The sequence below is a fragment of the Spea bombifrons genome, chromosome 1 (genome assembly GCF_027358695.1).
Source record: "Spea bombifrons isolate aSpeBom1 chromosome 1, aSpeBom1.2.pri, whole genome shotgun sequence".
NCBI classification, from domain to species: Eukaryota; Metazoa; Chordata; class Amphibia; order Anura; family Pelobatidae; genus Spea; species Spea bombifrons.
Window position 1 is genome coordinate 48,935,935 of NC_071087.1, and position 22,478 is coordinate 48,958,412.

General features: G+C 39.4%; 1 protein-coding gene across 1 annotated transcript; it reads left to right on the forward strand.

Moving 5' to 3' along the window:
• Positions 1–8,067: 8,067 nt before the first annotated feature.
• Positions 8,068–21,563, forward strand: LOC128486958 (alcohol dehydrogenase 1-like). Its single transcript, XM_053461565.1, has 10 exons — positions 8,068–8,127; positions 10,792–10,893; positions 11,321–11,462; positions 12,201–12,288; positions 13,248–13,464; positions 14,642–14,902; positions 15,347–15,482; positions 16,403–16,541; positions 20,393–20,487; positions 21,398–21,563. The coding sequence occupies exons 1-9, from the start codon at positions 8,110–8,112 to the stop codon at positions 20,415–20,417; spliced, it is 1,128 nt and encodes a 375-aa protein (XP_053317540.1). The 5' UTR covers positions 8,068–8,109; the 3' UTR covers positions 20,418–20,487; positions 21,398–21,563.
• Positions 21,564–22,478: the final 915 nt, after the last annotated feature.

Genomic DNA, 22,478 nt, shown 5'->3' on the forward strand with positions numbered 1-22,478 from the left:
GCAGACAAACAGGAATATAGGAAATAGCCTAGGACTATGTGATGACAATTGGAGATTCCCTCTCATCATATGGCCATAGTATGCTTAGCCCACCACTACGCCAAAGTACTCCAATATTCAGTGGGTCCTAACACTAAACCATGCCTACTGAATTACTAATAAACTGAAACTAAACATTGGATCTAAACAAAACCAAGAAGGACATACCTTTAGACTGCTGACTAAGCCAAACATAACAAATGGGTGGGGCACACCTTATAAAGGAAACATAGCTAAAGCAAAGAGCAGAACTGGAATCAAGGAATCAGAAGCACAGAACAGAGCATATGGAAATCCAGGAATGGATTACAGCAAAGAGGGAACTGTAGCGAGACAGGGAAAATCAGAGAAATGCAGAAATGCAGCTCCGCAGCCTGGATGGACCCTGACAGGGGTGTACTCACTTTTGTGAGATACTGTATATATATATATATATATATATATACTCACTGGCCACTTTATTAGGTACATCTGTTCAATTGCTTGTTAACACAAATAGCTAATCAGCCAATCACACGGAAGCAACTCAATGCATTTAGGCATGGAGATATGGTCAAAACAACTTGCTGAAGTTGGAAGAGGATTTAAGTGACTTTGAACATGGCATTGTTGTTGGTGCCAGAGGGGCTGGTCTGAGTATTTCAGAAACTGCCGATCTACTGGGATTTTCACACACAACCATCTCTAGGGTTTACAGAGGATCAGCCGAAAAAGAGAAAATATCCAGTTAGTGGCAGTCGTGTGGACGAAAATGCCTTGTTGATGTCAGAGGACAGAGGAGAATGGGCAGACTGGTTTGAGATGACAGAAAGGCAACCGTAACTGAAATAACCACTCTTCACAACCAAGGTATGCAGAATACCATATCTGAATGCACAACATGTCGAACCTTGAAGAGGATGGGCTACAGCAGCAGAAGACCACACCAGGTGCCACTCCTGTCAGCTAAGAACACGAAACTGAGGCTACAATTCACACAGGCTCACAAAATGGCAGACTGGAAGAACGTTGCCCGGACTGATGAGTCTCGAATCCAGCTGCGACAACCAGATGGCAGGGTCAGACTTTGGTAAAAACAACATGAAAGTATGGATCCATCCTGCCTTGCATCAACGGTTCAGGCTGCTGGTGGTGGTATAATAGTGTGGGTGACATTTTTTGGCACACTTTGGGCCCCTTAGTACCAATTGAGCACCATTTAAATGCGACAGCCTTTTTGCTGACCATGTCCATCCCTTTATGACCACAGTGTATCCATCTTCTGATGGCTACTTGCAGCATGATAATGCATCATGTCACAAAGCTCACATCATCTTAAACTTGTTTATTGAACATTACAATGAGTTCACTTTACTCCAATGGCCTCCACCGTCACCAGATCTCAATCCAATAGAGCACCTTTGGGATGTGATGGAACGGGAGATTCACATTATGGATGTGCAGCCCACAAATCTGCAGCAACTGCGTGATGCTATCATGCCCATATGTACCAAAATCTGTGAGGAATGTTTCCAGCACCTTGTAGAAAGTATACCACGAAGAATGAAGGCAGTTCTAAAGGCAAAAGGGGGTCCAACGCGGTAAAAGCAAGGTGTACCTAATAAAGTGGCCAGTGAGTGTATATACTGGCATAGTTAAGTAGCCTCTTATTTGCCTTATTGCTTTTGAATATACAACTGATAGCTTCTGTTACAGTTACTTATAACTGGCCCTATTTACAGCTATCACTTTATACACAGCATGACTGTGAACTCATCATATGTAACCTTCACTATCCACAGACCTTGTTGATGTAAGTGGGGACTACGGCATTGATGGCAGTAAAACCCTGCATGATCTGATTGACTTAATATTGAAGTCAGAAACCACCCGTGAACATATGGATCATGCTAGTTATTTTGCTAGGTCTTGAAGACTTTGGGGTCAATTCACTTTAAAAACATCAGCATTTATCGTAGTTTTGGAAACTGAACCTATTGTACCGCATACTGCATAAAAAAAAGTAGACTTTGTAATTTCGCTCTCACCAGTATGATCTTTTTTTTTTCTTTTATTTATTCAATATTCAAAATGTGACATCGCATCAAATATGCTTACAAAGTCATAAAACATCCACATGTAAATTCACATATAAATATTGATGCATCTAACGACAAACAGATAATATATGAAATAATTAGACTAGGACTGCTACAAACCGCCTAGTCTTAAACCCCAAAACAAACATACCAGCGACTTAGGGAGAAAGGGAATAAATAAATAAATAAAGTTAACCAACCCTCACTCACTCCACACCATCCATACAAATCATGCATACAGTCAAGCTAATTTTATATGATTTATATAGATATATGTTATATGTTGGAATCTACTACTAACATAGAAAATTAGGATGCTGATCTAACCAAGGTCTCCAAATGTTATAAAATTTATAAAGTCTCTGGTGAGACTGAAAGAAGCAGCGCTCCACTAAGCACTGGTGTCAGACTTGATTAACTACATGATCCAGGGATATTGACGATGATTGTAACCATTGTCTAGCTAAGACTATCTTCATTGCCAACAAGCACTGTATAATCAGGGCCCTTTGGTTAAACTGAAAACAGTTCAAATCAAAATGTAAAAGGGTTCTTTGCAGTGTTAGTATTATCAGAGCCGGCCTTAGGTGTTCTGGCGCCCTGTGCGGACTACTCCTCTGGCGCGCCCCCCATCCCAAAAAAAGAAAGGAATAAAAACTTGTAACAAAACCCCAATCACTATATACTACGCCAAACATTGATGTGGTGTAGGCCTACCACTTCATTGTCTAGCTTAGTAGTAGGAATGCACCGAAACGAATTCGGACTGAAACCGAAAGTGCAGCATTTACCTGGCCAAAACTGAATATGACCCCCCCACACCATAAAAAAATCTAACACTTTTATTTAAAGTAAGTAACACACCAAAATAGGACAAAACAATTAAATAACAATAATATATATATATATATTTATATATATATATATATGATTAACAGCAATCACATTCCTATCATGCCCAGGCATACCCAGATTCCAGGATGTACTCGCAGACTTGGCATGATAGGAGTATGATTGCCCTATCTACCCCTTCTCCCTATCTACCCCCTTTCCCCTGTCTCACTCCCTTCTCCCTATCTACCCCCTCCTAACTATCTACCCTTTCCCTCTTTGAAGTTCACTTACCTTTCAGGAGTCCTGCGGTGGGGGTGCAAGGTCTCTGCCTCCCAGCTCTGCCACTGTATGGAACAGTATAGAATGATGGGAGTTATGATGTACTTTAGAGCATAATTAGATCATGAAAAAGGCATTGGAAATGGTACAGCATAACACCCATCACTCTCACACATTTACCAATCCACACATATACTAATCCACACATATACCAATCCACACGTATACCAATCCACACGCATACCAATCCACACGCATACCAATCTACACGCATACCAATCCACACGCATACCAATCCACACATATACACTAATCCACACATATATACCAATCCACACATATACTAATCCACACACATACCAATCCACACATTTACCAATCCACACGTATACCAATCCACACGTATACCAATCCACACATACTAATCCACACATATACCAATCCACACATATACCAATCCACACATACACCAATCCACACACATACCAATCCACACATATACCAATCCACACACATACCAATCCACACACATACCAATCCACACGCATACACTAATCCACACATACACCAATCCACACATACACCAATCCACTCTCACTCTCACTGAATGCTTTCCTACCTTTCCTCTTTTCTCCTTACATCTCCTTTTCCTTCTCTTCGCTCCTCTTCTTCAGTTTTTCTGTCTTCTTCCGGGTCAGAGGGCACGGACAGCGGTGGGCGCGGCTTCAGTGTTGTGCGCCGGGATCTAACAACAAACCCCGGCGCACAGCAGCTGTTGCCGCGCGGATCACAAGGGAGCGATATCGGAGGTCTTTAACAGACCTCCGGCTCCATTGAGTGATTTTAAGCCGGGTTCAAGGGAGATTCTTGAACCGGCTTAAAATCACTCAAGGGAGCCGGAGGTCTGTTAAAGACCTCCGATACCGCTCCCTTTGAGCCTGCTCCTCCAGCGGCGGACATTACTGTCCATCTCTGGAGGGGTGCCGGGTGCCCCCCTGATGAGAGGCACCCGGTGCGGACCGCCCCCCCCTGTTAGGTACGCTGCTGGCGGCGGCGGCGGACTGCGCGGCGCCGCCCCCTGGAATGTGGCGCCCTGTGCGGTCGCACAGGTCGCACACCCCAAAGGCCGGCCCTGAGTATTATTATATAATTTAAAGTTTCTGAGATAATCTTATATAGATTTTGCCAGACATGTTGGATCTTTGAACATTCCCACCAAATGTGAGTATAAGATCCTGATGTAAATCCACATCTCCAGCATAAAGAGGACACATTGTGAGTACATTTTACCTGTTTCACCGGGTTATATATCGTCTCCACATGATCTTATAATGCAATTCGATCATGTTTAAGCAGTGCGAAATTTTATTAATTTCTAATAAACTGCCTATCCAGATATTCATCTGCATATAAGATTTTACTTTCCAAGTCACCGATTCATATAACTTTAATTTCTTTGTTAAACCTGATTCTAATCGCTAATGTATGTATAATATGGGTGCCAGCGGGCAACCCTGTCTGGTCCCATTATTTAGTCTAAACCATTCTGATCTAAAGCCTTGACCCGCTACCATGGCGGTGGGTGTGGTGTATAAGGCCATAACTGCACCACTAAATCCTTTGCCTATTCCATATGACCTCAGAGTCTGTTCTAAAAAGGTCCAGTTAACCCGATCAAAGGCCTTTTCCGCATTCAAGGCAAAATAAAATTGAGGGGACTTCATGAGTTGAAACATATTCAACTAGATCGATAATCGTTCGAACATTATCATTGGATTGTCTTCCTTTGACAAACCCGGTCTGGTCTCTATGGATTAATTGTGGGCATAAAGGTTTCAAGCGATCTGCCAGTATAGAGGAATACATTTTTGTATCCAAGTTTATCAAAGAAATTGGTCTATAGTCAGACACATACTTCTCTCTCCAAGAATGGAATGTACAATTGTTCCACCACAATTTCAGATAATTTTGGCAATCTGGAATCTGGAAATACTGTCTCATCTGCTTCTCTTGAACTTGGCCATCAATGTTATAAAGAGTTGAATAGAACTGGTTTTTATATTTCCATTTTTTAATTGATTAGTAAGCTGTTTCTCTGCACGGTTCCCAGCATAGTAGAACTTTTGTTTCAACTTATTAAACGTTTTAATTTTAATCATATTCGAGATATCTTGTTCATCCTGAGTTTGGCCACTCTTTCTTGTTAGATTACTCAAGGATATATATAGATCAGACGATTTTTCTTTTCCCTTTGTTCTATTATATGCTTCTTTTTTAATTAAGTACCCTCTCAAGACGCATTTGTAGGCTCCCCATGTATTACCAAGGCTAACATCATCCGTCAGATTCTCCTGGAAAAACTGAGTAGTCATCTGTAAAATAGAGGCAAGAGAATCCCTGCAATTTAGTATTGATTCATATATCCTCCAAGGGCGGGGACTTAGATAATATTTCTTTTTTATTGCCAGACATACTGGATCGTGGTCCGACCAAGCTACATTGCCTATTTTTATGCATTTACAGTCTTTAATCACACTCGCAGTAGTTAATATTAAATCTATACGTGAAAATACCTTATGTCGGCATGAAAAAAAGGTGTAGTCTTTATCTGTCGGTCTCAGCGTCCTTCAGATGTCATAAAGTTCATATTTGCCTAAGGTATCACAGAGTGCTTTAGATAAAGTAGCTTGATTTCGACTAACAGTTCCTCTTTGGATGCTAGTGCTATCCCATTCAACGTCTGGGACGCAATTAAAGTCCCCCATGCACAAAAAGGTTCCCTGGATATACTTCGGGATTTTTTGTAATGTTCTATTTAAAAAATGAATCTGTTTTTTGGGGATATTTGGGGCGTATATATTCAGAATGGAGAATATTCTTTCGTCTAACTTGCAGACTATGAAAGCATATCTAGCATAAGGATCCTTCTGTTTATAAATAATCTCAGCTTTGATCTTATTAGAAATTAAGATGGCAACACCTCGTTTTTTTTCATAAAATAAAGATGAGTACTCAAACACTGTGTATCTTTTATTATTCAATCTGTAATATCCTCATTTTTCAAATGCGTTTTTTGAATGCATACATACATCTACGTGTTCGTTATTTATATAATCAAACTGTATCTTTTATGGGGCAGATTAAGACCATGGACATTCAGCGAGATAATCTTAAGGAATTCTTTTATATTTCATGCAAATTTTACTAATAACACTTAATTGATTAAGCTTGACTGGGAATGACCCATCTAGTACATACATACAATCCATACACACCACTTTCTTACAAAACAAACCACAAACAATCAAATTAATGGAAACCCAAATACTATTCAAACACCGGAAAGAAATCCCCAAACTCTCCGGGGTCATAGTACATCCACATTGTTGAGGAGCTATACGAGATCTTTATGTTTATATTGAAGAAAAATACGAAGGAAGAAGAGGGAAAAAATCACAACCATCTTTAAAATATATATAGACATCACCAGCATGGTTTTCTTATTGATGTACAAATAATATCATATAATGTGCTATACCTTCATAATATGGGTACATCTGGACCACAGGCATAATGCCAACATTTAGGAGTACCCATGAAATCATTTAGATATTAGATATTATCATAATCTGTTAGATCAGCCATATGTAATTATTCCATTAAATGTATAGAACTTTTAGTACTTCAATCAGAGCCGGCCTTAAGTGTTCTGGCGCCCTGTGTGGACTACTCCTCTGGCGCCCCCCCATCCTCTTCTCTCTGCCCCCACCACTCTGCCCCTTCTCACTGCCGCCCCCCCTGCCCCTTCTCACTGCCCCCTCTCTCTTTTGTCTAGTATATAAAGATAAGTCTTGAAGGAACATTAGATTTTGAAATGTATCCACGTTCGGGAGGTAATTACTCGCTGCCATTAGTGTTTTCTGCCACATGAAAAAAAGTAGAAAAACTAAAAATTATGTCTCTAGGTTTTCGTTCAGCTATATTCTTCGGTTTTACAGTTTTGTGTTCAATTATATCATCTATGTCGGCTCCTGGAATGCCCATATCTAAGAATAAATCTTTCAAAAAGAGTCTGATGGAATCCTGTTTTATGTCTTCTGGTATGCCTCGTATCCTTAAATTCTTCCTGCGAGTTCGGTCTTCAACGTCGTTCAATTTTTGTTCCAAATTTCTTATGGTGATCGCTTCATGATTAAGATCATCCTTTATTCATTTTAATTCTAACTCAAGAAATTCATTTTTTTGCATAATTGATTTCAGACATTCTTTTGTTTTTTTAAAAAAAATTAATTTTCCAATCATTATTGAGTTTCGTAAGTTCATCTTTAAATGAGTTGAGCTGAGATTCCATACACATTTGTAAGTAATCTTTGGTATATATTTGAGTATACTGCGCCCCTGGGCTTAGGGAATGTCTTCCAACTTCTTCTAAAGTAACATCTGTAACGCATTGCTCCATTTTCCTATGCCCCTGAGGTGCAGGAAAATTTATCTAAATCCCTTTTTTTTTATTTTAGATCCTCTCTTTTTGAGGCCATCTTGTGACTCTTCCAGGGTGATCTTAATTACAAAAGGCAGATAACAACACTATACACCAAAAAATATATTTTAATAGCTGTGTGTTCTTAACTATGTTGAGTATAGTAAAAATGTATAATAATAATGTATAACTACGGATCTTCTCTAGGCTGTTACCACAGAATGATTTTCCAGTTTCTTTAACCTTTTGCATATTTACCTTTTAAGGTGGAGTTTTTTATGATTGTGAATGGTTACTTGCTAAGGGGAGGGAGGATGGGTGGTTAAAACTGGAACTTTTTCTGAATGCAACCGTGGATTCAATCTCATTTTTTCTGGTGAAACACATATTGGAAGCCAGATGGAGGCTGCTGGAAAAGTAAGCAGAATGAATCAAACTCTTTATAAATAACAAACATCTTGGCAAATAGTAGGTTGAGGGATGATTATTAGATGATTATTAGAGACTGCATTATAATGAATAGAAAAAAGCAGATACATTTAGAACATACAGAATACTTACGCTTTATGTCTTGATTTTAACATTGAATACCCCTTTGCTGCACATTATGTGATTTATTTGCATTTGGTTTGATTATTCAGTCGTCAGCGTATTAGGTATGTGTGGGCTTAAAGTAAAAAGATCTTTTTCATTTACATGTGTAATGAGTATGCGTGATTGAGGGAATGAATCTGTGAATGAATGAATTAGTGTGTTTGTGTGTGTGATAGCATGGATATGTAAGTGCTGGAATCTAGGCATGATGGGACTGTGATTGCTGTCAGCCAGTACATGCTGAAACCTGGCTAGCTGCCCCCCTTGTGTATTGATGCCGCCAGCAGTATGGGGTCTGCACTTACAGCCACCCTGTACCAGCTGACTTGGGATGATAGGAGTGTGATTGCTAACAGCAATCACAGTCCCATCATGCCTAGGTTCCAGCATTTACTGGTTGCCTGGGTATGACAGGAGTGTGATTGCTGTTAGCAATCACACTTCTATCATGCCAAATCATATTGTTGATTTTTTTTGTCCAATTGCGGTGTGTTACTTACTTTTAATAAAAGTGTGGTTAACACACCAAAATTGTACAAAAAATACAATAACAATATTAATTTCTATATGATTGTTGACAACAATCACACTCCTATCATGCCCAGCCAACCAGTACATGCTGGAATCTGGGTATGCATGAGATTGCTGTTAACAATCATAATATATATATATATATTAACATTGTTATTAAATTTTTTTTGTACAATTTTGGTGTGTAACTTACTTTCATTAAAAGTGTGGGATGTTTTTTATTATTTTTAAAGGTGGGTGGTCGTTTTCGGTTTCGGCTACGTGAACCCTGAATTTTTCGGTTTTGGTCCAGAATTTTCATTTTGATGCATCCCTAGAATAAATAGAACTATTTCATTTTTACTTATCCAGAATCCTGAATTTGTAGTCACACTTTCTAGGCCCAGAAATCAGTGAGAGGAAAAGTAAAGGTTTTGTGTCATTTACTTTATTTTAATCTGCATATTTTATTAAAGGCCAGTGAAAAATGACTGCGGCCCTCGCACGTATACAATTCTGATGAAGTGACCCACTGCAGAAAAAAACTTGTAGCTCAGTGCTCCCTGAAACTCCCTGAAGGAGAGGGTCCTGAAGGGGTATAAATACCCTCCCACAAATACAAGCTGAAAACAGCCTTTACATTTGTCTTTTCCTGCCCAATAAGCTAAGAGGGAGAAGGTACTCAGTGGTCATGCTGCACATGTGTAAGATTAAACATTACTTCAGAGCAAACATATTTTTATGCAATTTTTTCATGTAAAACTTTTTTCGTATTGGGGCTTTCTTTTTTTTCTGTTTTAAAGTGCTCCATTATCAATATCCAATATTATTCTGTTTATTACATAAAATATTTTAAAATATGTATATATTTTGGATGAGCATAATTTTTGCAGCTGTGAATTGTAAAAGTAAAAAATACATGAAGAACAGTACTGTGATCATAAACTGTCATTCTAGCAACTACATTTTTATGTTTAAACTGATATTCCGCATTGTAATGTGGAATCTTAGGATGTGGAGAGTATGGGTAATAAGAGGTTAATTGTTTTCTGCATTTAGGTGATAAGAATCTGCTCTGGGAGGTAGTATTGTTCTGTAGAGGAACAGGATATTTATGGTATAGGGCATAGGTCAAATTATACAGCTGAATTAGTTGGTGAGAAACTGGACTATAAGTGTAGGGCACAGGATGTCCGCTTAATATTACTGAAAACCCACCCATGTTATACATATTAATGTTATGTAGGTTAAGCCTTGCCTTTTATGATAAAAAGCAGAGTTATTCTAATTGTGCCAACCTTTAGTAGGAGTGTACTTATTTTCTTTTGTGATCAATGTATATATATATTGTGTGAAATTGTAAAGTTGGGAGATCTGCCTGCTTTTGTGCAGATCTCCCTGCAGCTGCTTGTATCTGGAATAAACTTTTATACATTCAAAGAAGTCTGGTGGTCAGCACAACGTTTGATTTCCACAACAGTAAAGAAGGTTCATAATTTCGTATCAGGGTCCTCTCCTAAAAAAAAGGACTTCTCTGATATAGCATGTCCTAAGTCCGGCCCGAGCGCCAATCGCCGCCCGCGTTCCGGACTGATAAGGCCCCACAGATTAGTTGCCCAAATATAGATCTGTTTTTTTGATATTTAAGGCAGAGTGATTTAACACCTGTTTAGATTTGTCATCCAAGTCACAAAATGAAAAGTATGCCGTTTTCAATAAACTTTGCATAAAATAGTTAATTTGCATTTAATTTTAATGGTTCAAAGAATGTCAGGCAAAATGGTCGGCTCTCACACATGTTCACTTCATCAAATCTGGCACTCTTCGAAAAAGGTTTGGACATGCCTGCTTTATGTGGTATGATGGATAACCCATATTTATTTAGTCATAATATGGTCTCTTAGCACAAGGGAGCTTCAGTAAATACTATTTGTTGTTTTCGTTGCTATTAAATATTAAATATCATTTACATTTTAGGTAATCAAATGCAAGGCAGCAGTTGCGTGGGGGCCTCACAAGCCACTGAGCATCGAGGAGATTGAAGTTGCTCCACCAAAAGCTCATGAAGTCCGCATTAAGGTTAAGATCTTTTCATGCGTTGATGTGCACCTGGGAAAAAATTAAGGGCCGGAATATAAACATATTAATTAATTAATCTGATACAAACAGAAGAAAGACTTAGTTTTAGATTTAATAATGAAATAGTTAAAGCCGCATGAAGGATATTTTGGAGAATGCGAGAAGGCAGTAAAGAGGGCAAGTTGAGTAAAGCAAGAAAAGAGAAACTGTACTATCTGTACTAGATCTAATGATTTATTTTATACAGTGCAAAATATTATTTATACTATACAGTATGACCACTACAGGAAAGTAAGCCTGCATCATTGAAATAATTATCATATATTATTGTTTGTTTTATTGCTTGTTCTTGTTTTTGAGAACTTCCTTTTTGTATAGGAGTTAGATATCTTCATTTTATTAATATGTATGCTTCTCTTTAATATAGATTGTTGCAGCTGGGATATGCCGTTCAGATGATCATTTCCTAAGCGGTGCACTAAACGAAGTCAAGTATCCAGTGATTTTAGGTCACGAGGGTGTTGGGATAGTGGAGAGTGTGGGAGAGGGAGTGACCGACCTTAAACCAGGTAAGACCAGCAGGAATATAACAGTTGAGAATAGCAGTCCTGAACTCCTTAAAAATGCCATTCCACATAGGGGGGCTATTAGAATATCCACAGATACGTGCTGCCTCATGTAGAGAGAGTAAAAAGAATGTTATCTGTCATTTTAGTTTTCTCTTAAAAACTGTGTTTAAACATTAATTGAAAAACTACAGTTGCCTAAAAATAGAGTCCTGTCATTCCCACTAGCTATCATTTAGCTATTCACAAGCACGTGAAACTGCAAAGTTTTAAAGCTCTTAACATCACGTAACAGCCACAATGTTTAGTGAGTGGGAGTGAGTGTTATTGAGTGAGGTGTTTTGTGTGATGGGACAGATGTGTTATGGGAGTGAGGTCCCTTTAAACTTAGAAGATCTTGAAGGTAATGCCCTTGGGATGTCAGAGATGGGCAGGCTGAGCAGTGAAGACAGACAGTATTAAGAGGCCCCACTGAAACTTTTTTTAACAAGAAAGTAAAGCAAATTTAACCTCTTAATGGTATGTTACTTTTTAAAAAGGATATGCTTATTTAAGAAGCATTCCATAGTAGTGTATAATAATATATACTGAATGTCTATTAAGAACAGCATTTTTAAAACATTCTGTAAAAAGCTGTTTTAAAAAATAGTGTTCAAGTCAATTATTTGTGTGCTTTTATTTATTTATTTAATTAAAAAAAAATTATGCTTTTTTGCATTTACCATATTTTTTTCCTTTTAGGAGACAAAGTAATTCCACTCTTCATTCCTCAATGCAGAGAATGCAGATGCTGTAAAAATCCGAATAGCAACTTGTGTTACAAAAATGAGTATGTGGTTTCATTATCTATTTTTTAATCTGCCAATGTATGTTACATATGTTTAGAGTAGACACACTAATTTTATATTTAAGTACAGTTATTTTTCAGCAATCCGTATTGGTTATCGGTTCATGCAGTGCATAGTCATAGCACATAGGCCAAATTAAATAAATATTTCTTATTGATTTGCAAGAGCAGTCTAGACATAAAAAGCAAGGAACTAGGGAACCAACAATCCCAGACATACCTTTCAGCCTTGTTAGTTGTGTGCAGTGTATATTCTCTGAGATACTGGAATATCTGAATCATTTACTTCATTGACTTATTGCATGGTGCTTTTTCCCTTGCTGAATTTTTTTGAAAGCCAAAAATGTGCATTCAGCAAGAAAAGAGTTTCCTAAACTTCAATGATGTCGCTGAAATGCCTCGATCATGAGGCATTCAGCGACACTGAACACCCACCCCATGACGTGATGAGTGATTTTGCCTCTTGCAAGATGGTGGCATGTCCTTTTAAAAAAATAACAGAGTAGGAAAAGTTCACCAGAGGGTCTCCAAACCCTCTAGAGAACTCTGGCTCCACTTGCAGGTTGAATACAGGTACTGCATTCAACCATGAAAGTCAATGGAGCCCAGCTTACTAATCACAATGTTCAAAGATAGGGCTCAAAGATAGGGCATAGGCATAGACTGACCAAAATGGGGGGGAGGCACACTTCCCAAATGTGGCCTTTTGGCCCCCAAACACCAGACAAACCCATGCCAAAGGGTACAAAAAGTAAAAAAACAGCCTGGTCCTTAAGGGTTTAAGTGAGTTGAGCTAGCTTTAACCCTTTCTCACCTCCAGTGCTCCTAAAAACGATGCTGTAGGCACAAAGCAGACTGTGATCCCTAGACTGAAAATATAAAAAAATAAGAAGCCATTGATTTGTTTCCTTCTAAAATATATATATATTTTTTTTTAATAGTGGTAAATATATCGGATTGATGGCAGATGGCACCAGCAGATTTACCTGCAGAGGGAAGCCGGTTTATAACTTCGTAATGACTAGTACTTTCACCGAATATACTGTGGTTGATGAAATTGCTGTTGCTAAGATAGATGACAATGCTCCTTCGGATCAAGTCTGCTTATTGGGCTGTGGGTTTTCGACAGGCTATGGCTCTGCTGTGAAGATAGCACAGGTAGGAAATCAAGAAATATTTTTTATTAGACAGGAAAATACTTCTTGTACCGTTATTTTTATGTGATATATATAATTGATTGACATGGTGAAAAAGACCCATGGCATGGCTTTTGACTAAAGGGGATATATAAGTACCAAATATAAGTAAATATAGTTAGTGCTGATTAAGTGCACTCTTTTAGGAATTTGTATGGATTTCTTGGCAATCTCAATTTATTAAGTCGAAGCTTATTTGCAAATTCATTTTATTATTTTGATATTTATTTGCTTAATTTCTACATATAATTGGCAAACAAATTAATGACCTGAGACATTTAAACACCATTTAGAAACATACAAGAACAGGGCCAAGCCTAGGGTCAGTAAGGCCTGACGGCAAGAATTTTTGGTGCCCACATGTGGGTCTGGCTATATTGCTTATTCCTCTTACTCTTATAACACTTCTAACCACCCCCAATCTCTATGGCAACCACTCCACCCCTGCAGCGCTGCGGGAGACCTGGATCCTCCTCTCTGGCAGCCGGTGAACATCTGCGTGATGCGCACAGACAACTCTGCTGGTGCTTCTATGTCGGAGCACCGGCGTGACATGACCTTCCGGTGCTCAGTCATAAAGGCGGAAGTGCTAGGTAGCAGCGGAGGTTGTCTAAGAGCTTCGCACAGACGTTCACCGGTTTCCGTGATGGGGGACTGAATTGGTATGAGGCATATAGGGGGTATAAGGTATATCTAGTTGCAGAGTGACATACAGGTGGGCAGAGTGGCAAGCTGGGGGCAGATGTGCATAACTGGGGGGGCAGATGTGCATAACTGGGGGGGCAGGTTGGCAATCATAGTTTTTATTTAATATGAAAAAAGTTTACATGTGAATTAATATTTACTAGTTAAACTTTTTTTCCTATAGGGTAGTCTAAATTAATATTCATATTTCAGGGGGGTTGTCTTATAATCAGGGTCGTCTTCTAATCGAGCAAATACGGTAATGTCCAGTAACCTTGGTCCGTTGTACAGCTGCTATTAAATAAAGTATAATCCCTTCATAGTTTAGTTAAAAATATCAGACAGATAGTTAAACAGTAACCCTGCAAGTATGATTGGGAGGAAACTCAGCAAATCTCTGACTACCGTTTTATTCTTTGATTAACCTTTATATGTATAAATGCAATTCTTTACAGGTTAAGCCTGGCACTACATGTGCTGTGTTTGGGTTGGGAGGTGTTGGCCTCTCTGTAGTTATTGGATGCAAAACAGCCGGTGCTTCCAGAATCATTGGTGTTGATCTGAACAGTAGTAAGTTTGCAAAAGCAAAAGAATTGGGAGCTACTGAATGCGTCAACCCAAAGGACCACAATGAGCCCATCGAAGAGGTTCTGGCAAAGATGACTAATGATGGAGTGGACTATTCTTTTGAGTGTGTTGGAAGCACTGGAGTCATGGTTAGTGACATTATACAATATTATCACTGATGTTTGTGCACATTATTTAGAACACACTAAAGGATAATACATAAAATAGTAATTGTTTTATATTAACTATATTAGCATAATGGAAACAATTATATTACTACTCAGGAGATAGTAGGTGTGATGTTAAAAGGGGACAAATGGTTGAAGCATCATCTTAGCAAAAGAAGGAGAAAGATTCCACAACTCCATTAATTGTACCTAACAAGCTAGAAAATTTTGCAATGGTGATCATGCATCTGTTTACAAGGCATGGATCTTGTGACTTAATACACCCAAGCTCATTTCATTATGGCCAATGGAAAAGTGCGCAAGCAAAGCTACATCTGTAAAGCTTTCCAAGGGAATATTTGCCCTCCTTTACCCCACAATTGAGTAAAGAAAATGCAAGTTACTATTTTTTGTTTCCTTGTTCAGGTATCTGCGCTCATGTCCTGTCACTTTGGATGTGGAACCTGTGTTATTGTTGGTGTATCTCCTTCATCAACAAAAGTTTCGTTTGACCCTTTGCTTTTACTGACTGGACGTACAATTAAAGGAGCAGTGTTTGGAGGTAATGAATGGTGATATTCTCATACTATTGCTATAATATTGATTTATTTAAATCATATCATGCGGGAATCGAAGGGTCTAAACATATTTACAGGAGTTAAAGTGCTAAAAATATGAAGTGTATTAAGAGACTTGTACATATATATATTTTATGATTTCACCAATATATCCTAAAAGTGCCACTGCGGAACACAGCTTGAAATCTTTCTATCCCACTGGCAAAGGTTCCCCTCTTTGGTGGTTGGTGACCAATGACTAATCTATAAAGCAGCCAGACGTAAAAACTGAGGTTGTGACATGCCTTAAAAAAAAATCTATCATTTAGATTGATAAAATGCAATCCTTATTGACAGCTGTAGAACTCAGCATGCTCAAAATATATCTGAAAATAATAAAATCTTTGTAATTTTTCTAATCAAAATTAGACTACATGACATGTTTAAAAGTAGCAACTATATACTGGTTTCAAGCTTCATGACACAGACATTTTTAGTAGGCGTCGCAGAATTTGAGAGCTTTTAGGAACTGTTCCAAAGGCATTATAAGATGTACTGTATTTGTATTTTTATTTCTGGTTTGGAGAAATATATATATCCAAGTACTCATAGAGTAAGTTAATATGCATTCCTCTTTAGAGAGGGTGTCAGGGACAGTAAACTGTCCCTTTAAAAGCACCAGCCTCTGATTTACTTTTTGTGTTTGTAACTTTTTAAACCGAGTCTTCATTATATCTGGTCCATTTATAGCTCAGAGGTCTGTGAAGATCTCTTTAGCAAATCCTATGATGAAGCATTGGGGTATGATGTCATTAATCATGTTTTTGTATTAATACAATAGTATAGTATAGTTTCTGTGGGTGTTTATAAAAGAATATTGCATGGGTATACACAATTATCTAAAATGACATTACAATAATTACAGGTTTTAAGAGCAAAGATGAAGTCCCCAAACTGGTATCTGACTTAATGGCAAATAAGTATTCAGTGGATGGCTTAATAACACACAGACTGCCATTTGACAAAATCAATGAAGGTTTTCGTCTTCTGCGTGAAGGAATCAGGTATAAATATTATTTTAATAGCATTTATTCAATGGAAGCAAAGTATATTCCAATAAGATACTAAATACAAAGACATTTTATTACACCAAAAGTTTAACACATGAGAAATGGAAAATGCAAGGAAATGGAGAAAGGAAGAAATATATCCCTTAATAGCATTTTTTTCTAGGGTTTGTAGCTCTGCTCCAATGCAATAGACAAGTAATATGTGAAGATTTAGTTATTATTTATACATAATGTATCAAAGGGGAGCAATTGGAGATTTTATATAATCTGATTGTGCTTGGATGCAATAATACAAATAAAGCGTTGGGTCTATGGATGAGTGAGAAATTTAGGAAGAAAAGTTCAGGAAGTTTAGGAAGAAAAAATAAGGCTTGAGAGGACTTTTGGAAACCAAGTGAATGAGGCAAGGGTAGAATTTGTGTTTGGTATAAATACAATGGCGAAATTAAAGAGAAGGGGAAAAAACACTCTGCCATCATGAGCAGTGAATGAAAGGTAGGTGAAGTTAAAGGGGGTAGGAGGGGCATAATTTTAGGGGATGTAGGTTGTGTTGCAAAGATATAATAAAGGTGGTGGGGGAAGTACGGTAATTGAAAAGGTACAGACATAATAAGAAAAGCTAGGTGATTTTTTTTCTCACTGGCATATTCACAAACATTCTGTAAAATTGCTTGTCCTTTTAAGGAACTTCCTACGGCACACATGTTAGGTTAGTATCCAGATGTCTAACCAACAGGGTGACCGCATCAGCCATGTTTTCCAGGACACATAATTTTTACATATTGCTGACCAGCCCATATAAAATGATGCCATGCAGTATGGAAGATATATAATTTGTTCCCTTGCATAAGTCTATACTGCAGGGCAGCACTTTACCTGTGTTGGTCAGCGATATGAAAAACGTATACCTGTCCTGGAAAATATGGTCAATGTGGTCACCTTAGCAGGGGCACCAGGCGACCATCCCATTACCAAGGCCAGGGCCGCACCAAGGTGGGTGCACGGCAAAAAAAGTTTTCAGCAATTGCTCGGCGTCCTGCTGTTTTCTCCGATGCTTTTCACCACCTCGGCGCTGCCCTGACTGTGGTGATAGGAGCGCAAGGCCTCTGTCTTAGTGCAGAGTGACGTCATATCTTGTCAAGATGATAGGAGCAAGGTGAGGAACCCAGTTTGCAGGCTACCTCCCAGGAGCTGAGGGAAGGTTTAGTAGACAAGGCAAAACCAGAAGCAGTCTGAAGGTGGTGCGTGGTGCCGTTGATGTGTGTTCCCAGGCTACGTCTTGCAGGAAGCTAGAAAAGGCAGGAGGGGGCGCACACACGCGCGTGCCTAGAGACAGTTGCCAGAGCTGGTTCCTGGGGGACAGAGGTTATGGCGGCGTGGGAACTAGTACCCGCCATCGGCGGGTACTCAGGTGAGTTACTGCGGCGAGGATTCTCTCTGCCTCGCCGTGGACCCTGACATATCTTGGCGCTTAGCAGTGAAGCAGTGCCCCGTAGCAGAGCAGCAAGACAGAGGCCCTGCACTCCCACCGCAGGACTTCAGCAGGGTAAATGAACTACAAAGATGGGGAGAGGGGGTAGATAGTGAGAAGGGGCAGAAAAGAGAGTAGCTAGTGAGAAGCGCGGAGAATGGGTTGCTAGTGAGAAGCAGGGAGAGGGGGGTAGATAGTGAGAAGGGGGAGAGTTTAGTAATGTGAAGTTCTTGATCCTCATGTAGAAGAGTTGGCAGACTATGCAGGACAAGTACCCTGAATTGTTAGGTTTCATTTATTTTTGTTATACATTGATATAATTTCAGTTCAAATGCTAATTAGTTATTTAATAAAATCCTTTTCACAAACAGACATTCTTTTCATATGTTTTTCTGCTTGGGCAGATACTGTAGATGGGCCAAATAGTTATCTGTTGACACATTCTATGTTTCTATACTTACCAAACATTAGTTATATGGGCAAATTGAGTATAGTATCTTTGTACTGAAAAAAACTTCCTTTCCATGTTTATTATGCAGTGTTGACACTTTGAGGTCTGCAAATTGGGCACCATCACTGCAATAAGCTTATAACGTATTTTCAAGGTGCAAAGTACAATTGCCACTTATAATAATAATTAGACTTGGGCGCTGGCCAACTCTTCGTGTTTGTGCTCGTCTTTGTGGGGAAAAGAAATCTTCGTATTCCATGAATATTCGCCCATTCTGTGTTCGGTTTGGGAGAACATTTGCGTACATTCTCCGTGTTTTGCCGTTTTTTGTAGAAGGCGTTAACGCAGCACACACTAGGCAGCTGCTTTAGCGCCAGGATTTTAAAGGCCCTTTAACTCCCACTCCCGTTAATCCCTGCGATACTGCGTAGATGAGGTAGGCTAGATGGGGAAGGGACCAGGGAGATTAGTAAACGTAAAAAGTTAGAATAATGAATAAGAAATGCAATAGAAGAAAAGAAGGATATTCAGATGTATATACCGTGTTTCCCCGAAAGTAAGACAGTGTCTTACTTTCTTTTTATCCCTAAAAGCCCCACTATGTCTTACTTTCGGGGTATGTCTTATATTGGGAAAAAATTGAGAGTGATGGGAGTTATGATGTACTTTTAGAGCATAATTAGATCATGAAAAAGACATTGGAAATGGTACAGCATAACACCCATCACTCTCACACACTTACCAATCAACACACCTACCAATCCACACACATATACACCAATCCACACGTATACACAAATCCACACACATATACACTAATCCACACACATATACCAATCCACACACATATACACTAATCCACACACATATACACCAATCCACACACACATACACCAATCCACACACACATATACACCAATCCACTCTCACTTAATGCTTTCCTACCTTTCCTTTCTTCTTTCAGCTTCTTTTCCTCCTCTTCGCTCCTCTTCTTCAGTTCTTGTCTCCTTCCGGGTCAGAGGGCACGGACAGCGGTGGGCGCGGCTTCAGTGTTGTGCGCCGGGATCTGACAAGAAACCCCGGCGCACAACAGCTGTTGCCGCGCAGATCACAAGGGAGCGGTATCGGAGGTCATTAACAGACCTCCGGCTCCCTTGAGTGATTTTAAGCCGGGTTGAACCCGGCTTAAAATCACTCAAGGGAGCCGGAGGTCTGTTAAAGACCTCCGATACCGCTCCCTTGCGAGCCTGCTCCTCCAGCGGCGGACATTACTGTCCGTCTCTGGAGGGGTGCCGGGTGCTGCAGGTTGGCACCCCCTGGAGTGTGGCGCCCTGTGCGGTCGCACACCCCAAAGGTCGGCCCTGCTCTAAGGGGCCGGCCTTAGGGGTCTGCGGCCGCACAGGGTTTAAATAAAAACATCGGGGGTTTTTTCAACTTTATTTAACATCCTCCATGTTAAATAAAGTTAAAAAAACTTTATTTAACATGGAGGATGTTAAATAAAGTTAAAAAAAAACCCCGATGTTTTAATTTAAATCCTGTGCGGCCGCAGACACGTAAGGCCGGCCTTGGTGGGGACTTCCCGGCCCCTTAGAGTGGCGGACCCGGCAAATCCCCCGTGTTTCCCCGAAAGTAAGACATATGTCTTACTTTCGGGGTACGGCTTATATTAGCCGACCCCTCTGAAACCCCCGATACGTCTTACAATCGGGGGTGTCTTACTATCGGGGAAACACGGTATACACACTGTATGTATGCACACATACACATATATGTGTGTGTGTGTTTTTTAATTTTAGTTTTTTACATTTTCTTTTTATTTTTTTTCTGCTTATATTAGAAACCTTCATCACAAACCAAAAATCTTGTTTTAAGTTAAACTGATTTTTTTAACCAGTAACTTTAACAATTGTGTTTTTACAGCATACGGACAATATTGGAATTTTGAAGGGCTGATACTTTCAAGATGTGAAATGTTTACCTATCAAGATCTATGAAATTGTTTACCTTTTAATTATGTCCTTTTTTTTTTGCATTGTTTGTTTGTCTTTGTTTTTTTCTTGTTTTTTTTTGTATGTTATTGTTTTCTGTATTTTGTGTTTTTTTCTCTTATACAATAGAACGTATTTGTATACTAATTTAATAAAAATGTTTTAAAAAATGTGATATTCTGCTGAAAATATTAAATATCAAGCACAAGGGTTCACAAATGCTTAAAAGTTCACAAATGCTTAAAAATGAAGTTATATACCGCTTCTCCATATGTCTATTTGTCTTTATGATGGCTGTCAAAAGTCATCTAAATGCATCTCCCCTCCCCCGGTCCACTATTTCAATTTTTCTATTACCCTTTCTCCACTCAAGTGTCAATACCCCTCTGACCCCTCTCCCACAGTGTCCATACTTCTCTACCCATCCTTTCTTCAATGTCCATCTCACTCCCAACCAGTCCTAGACCAAGTGACACCCTGGGCAAGAATATTCTATTTATTTTACATAGATAGCAATATTGTTAAGGCTGAGCAGTGAGGAGCTGTACAGAGGAGTTTGCAGAGCAATTTTTTGTTATGCAGGGGCAGCTGAGTCAGGGTCATCACACAGAATAATTGCTTTGCCCCCTACGCTGCACAGCTTCTTCAATGCTCAGTATGCCACTCTGAGCACCACCTTCCTGGCTTATACATTCTAACATTATAGGAAAACCCACGCTTAGTCTACAGGATTCACTAAGGAAACCAAACCCTAACTTCCTTGAACTGGAGAACAAGATGAGATAGAATGTACCGGTATGTTTTAAAACATAATCATTAATGATTTTTGTACTAAAGTATTAGATTATGCAAACCAACTCACTACAGTCCCTATCATGAAAGGGTCATAAGTGGCAGGCAGGACTAATGCTCATTTTCTCCTTCCTTTGTATATCAGTGGCATTCCAGGCTGACACAACCTAGTGACCTGGCTTGACCCACACCAAGGCGTGTGGTCGTTAAAGCATGGATCACAGTGGTGGATGGTGGTTACTCAACAAAGTACTATAACGCACACACTCTAACACTGTACATGGACACTAACACTGTATACTGATTTCCCCAAGCACACTCACTTTAACTCCATATACTGGCACTCAACACACCCTATACACACTCATTGTAACACTGTACACTGACACATCACAGATTCTAACACTGTACACTAACACACACTTAGTATGACACTGTATGCAGGCATGGGCATAGGAACCCCTAAAAATCTGGGGGGACAGCATTTTCCCCCATCAGATCCCCACTTTCTCACACTATCTACCCCCTCACACTTTCTTACTATCTACCCCCCTCCCTACCCTCCCTTCTCACACTATCTACCCTCTCCCTACCCCCCTTCTCACTAGCTACCCTCTCCCTACCCTCCCTTCTCACTAGCTACCCTCTCCATATTGTCTCCTTCTCACTAGCTACCCTCTCCCTACCACCCCCTTCACACTAGCTACACTCTCCCTACCCCCTTCTCACCAGCTACCCTCTCCCTACCCTCCTTCTCACTAGCTACCCTCTCCCTACCCCCCTTCTCACTAGCTACCCTCTCCCTACCCCCCTTCTCACTAGCTACCCTCTCCCTAACCCCCCTTCTCACTGTCTACCCCAGGGGTGTCCAAGTTTTTTCTGCAGTGAGCCACTTAATCAGAATTGTATACGTGCGCGGGCTGCACTCATTTTTCACTGTGAGAAAATATGGCCTTTAATAAAATATGCAGATTAAAATAAAGTAAATGACGCAAAACCTTTATTTTTCCTCACTGATTTCTGGGCCTAGAAAGTTTTGTGACTACAAATTCAGGACTCAGGATAATTAAAAATGAAATAGTTCTATTTATTCTAGGGATGCACCAAAATGAAAATTCTGGACCAAAACATTCACGGTTCACTTAGCCGAAACCGAAAATGACTCCCCACCTTTAAAAATAATAATAAAAACTCACATTTTTAATAAAAGTAGATAATACACCACA

Bases quoted from the DNA above. Each gene is read 5' to 3' on its own strand.
- LOC128486958 (XM_053461565.1), top strand. The intron at 11,463-12,200 runs GTAAGACCAGCA...TTTTCCTTTTAG, and splicing joins AGTGACCGACCTTAAACCAG to GAGACAAAGTAATTCCACTC. The intron at 15,483-16,402 runs GTAATGAATGGT...CAATAATTACAG, and splicing joins TAAAGGAGCAGTGTTTGGAG to GTTTTAAGAGCAAAGATGAA.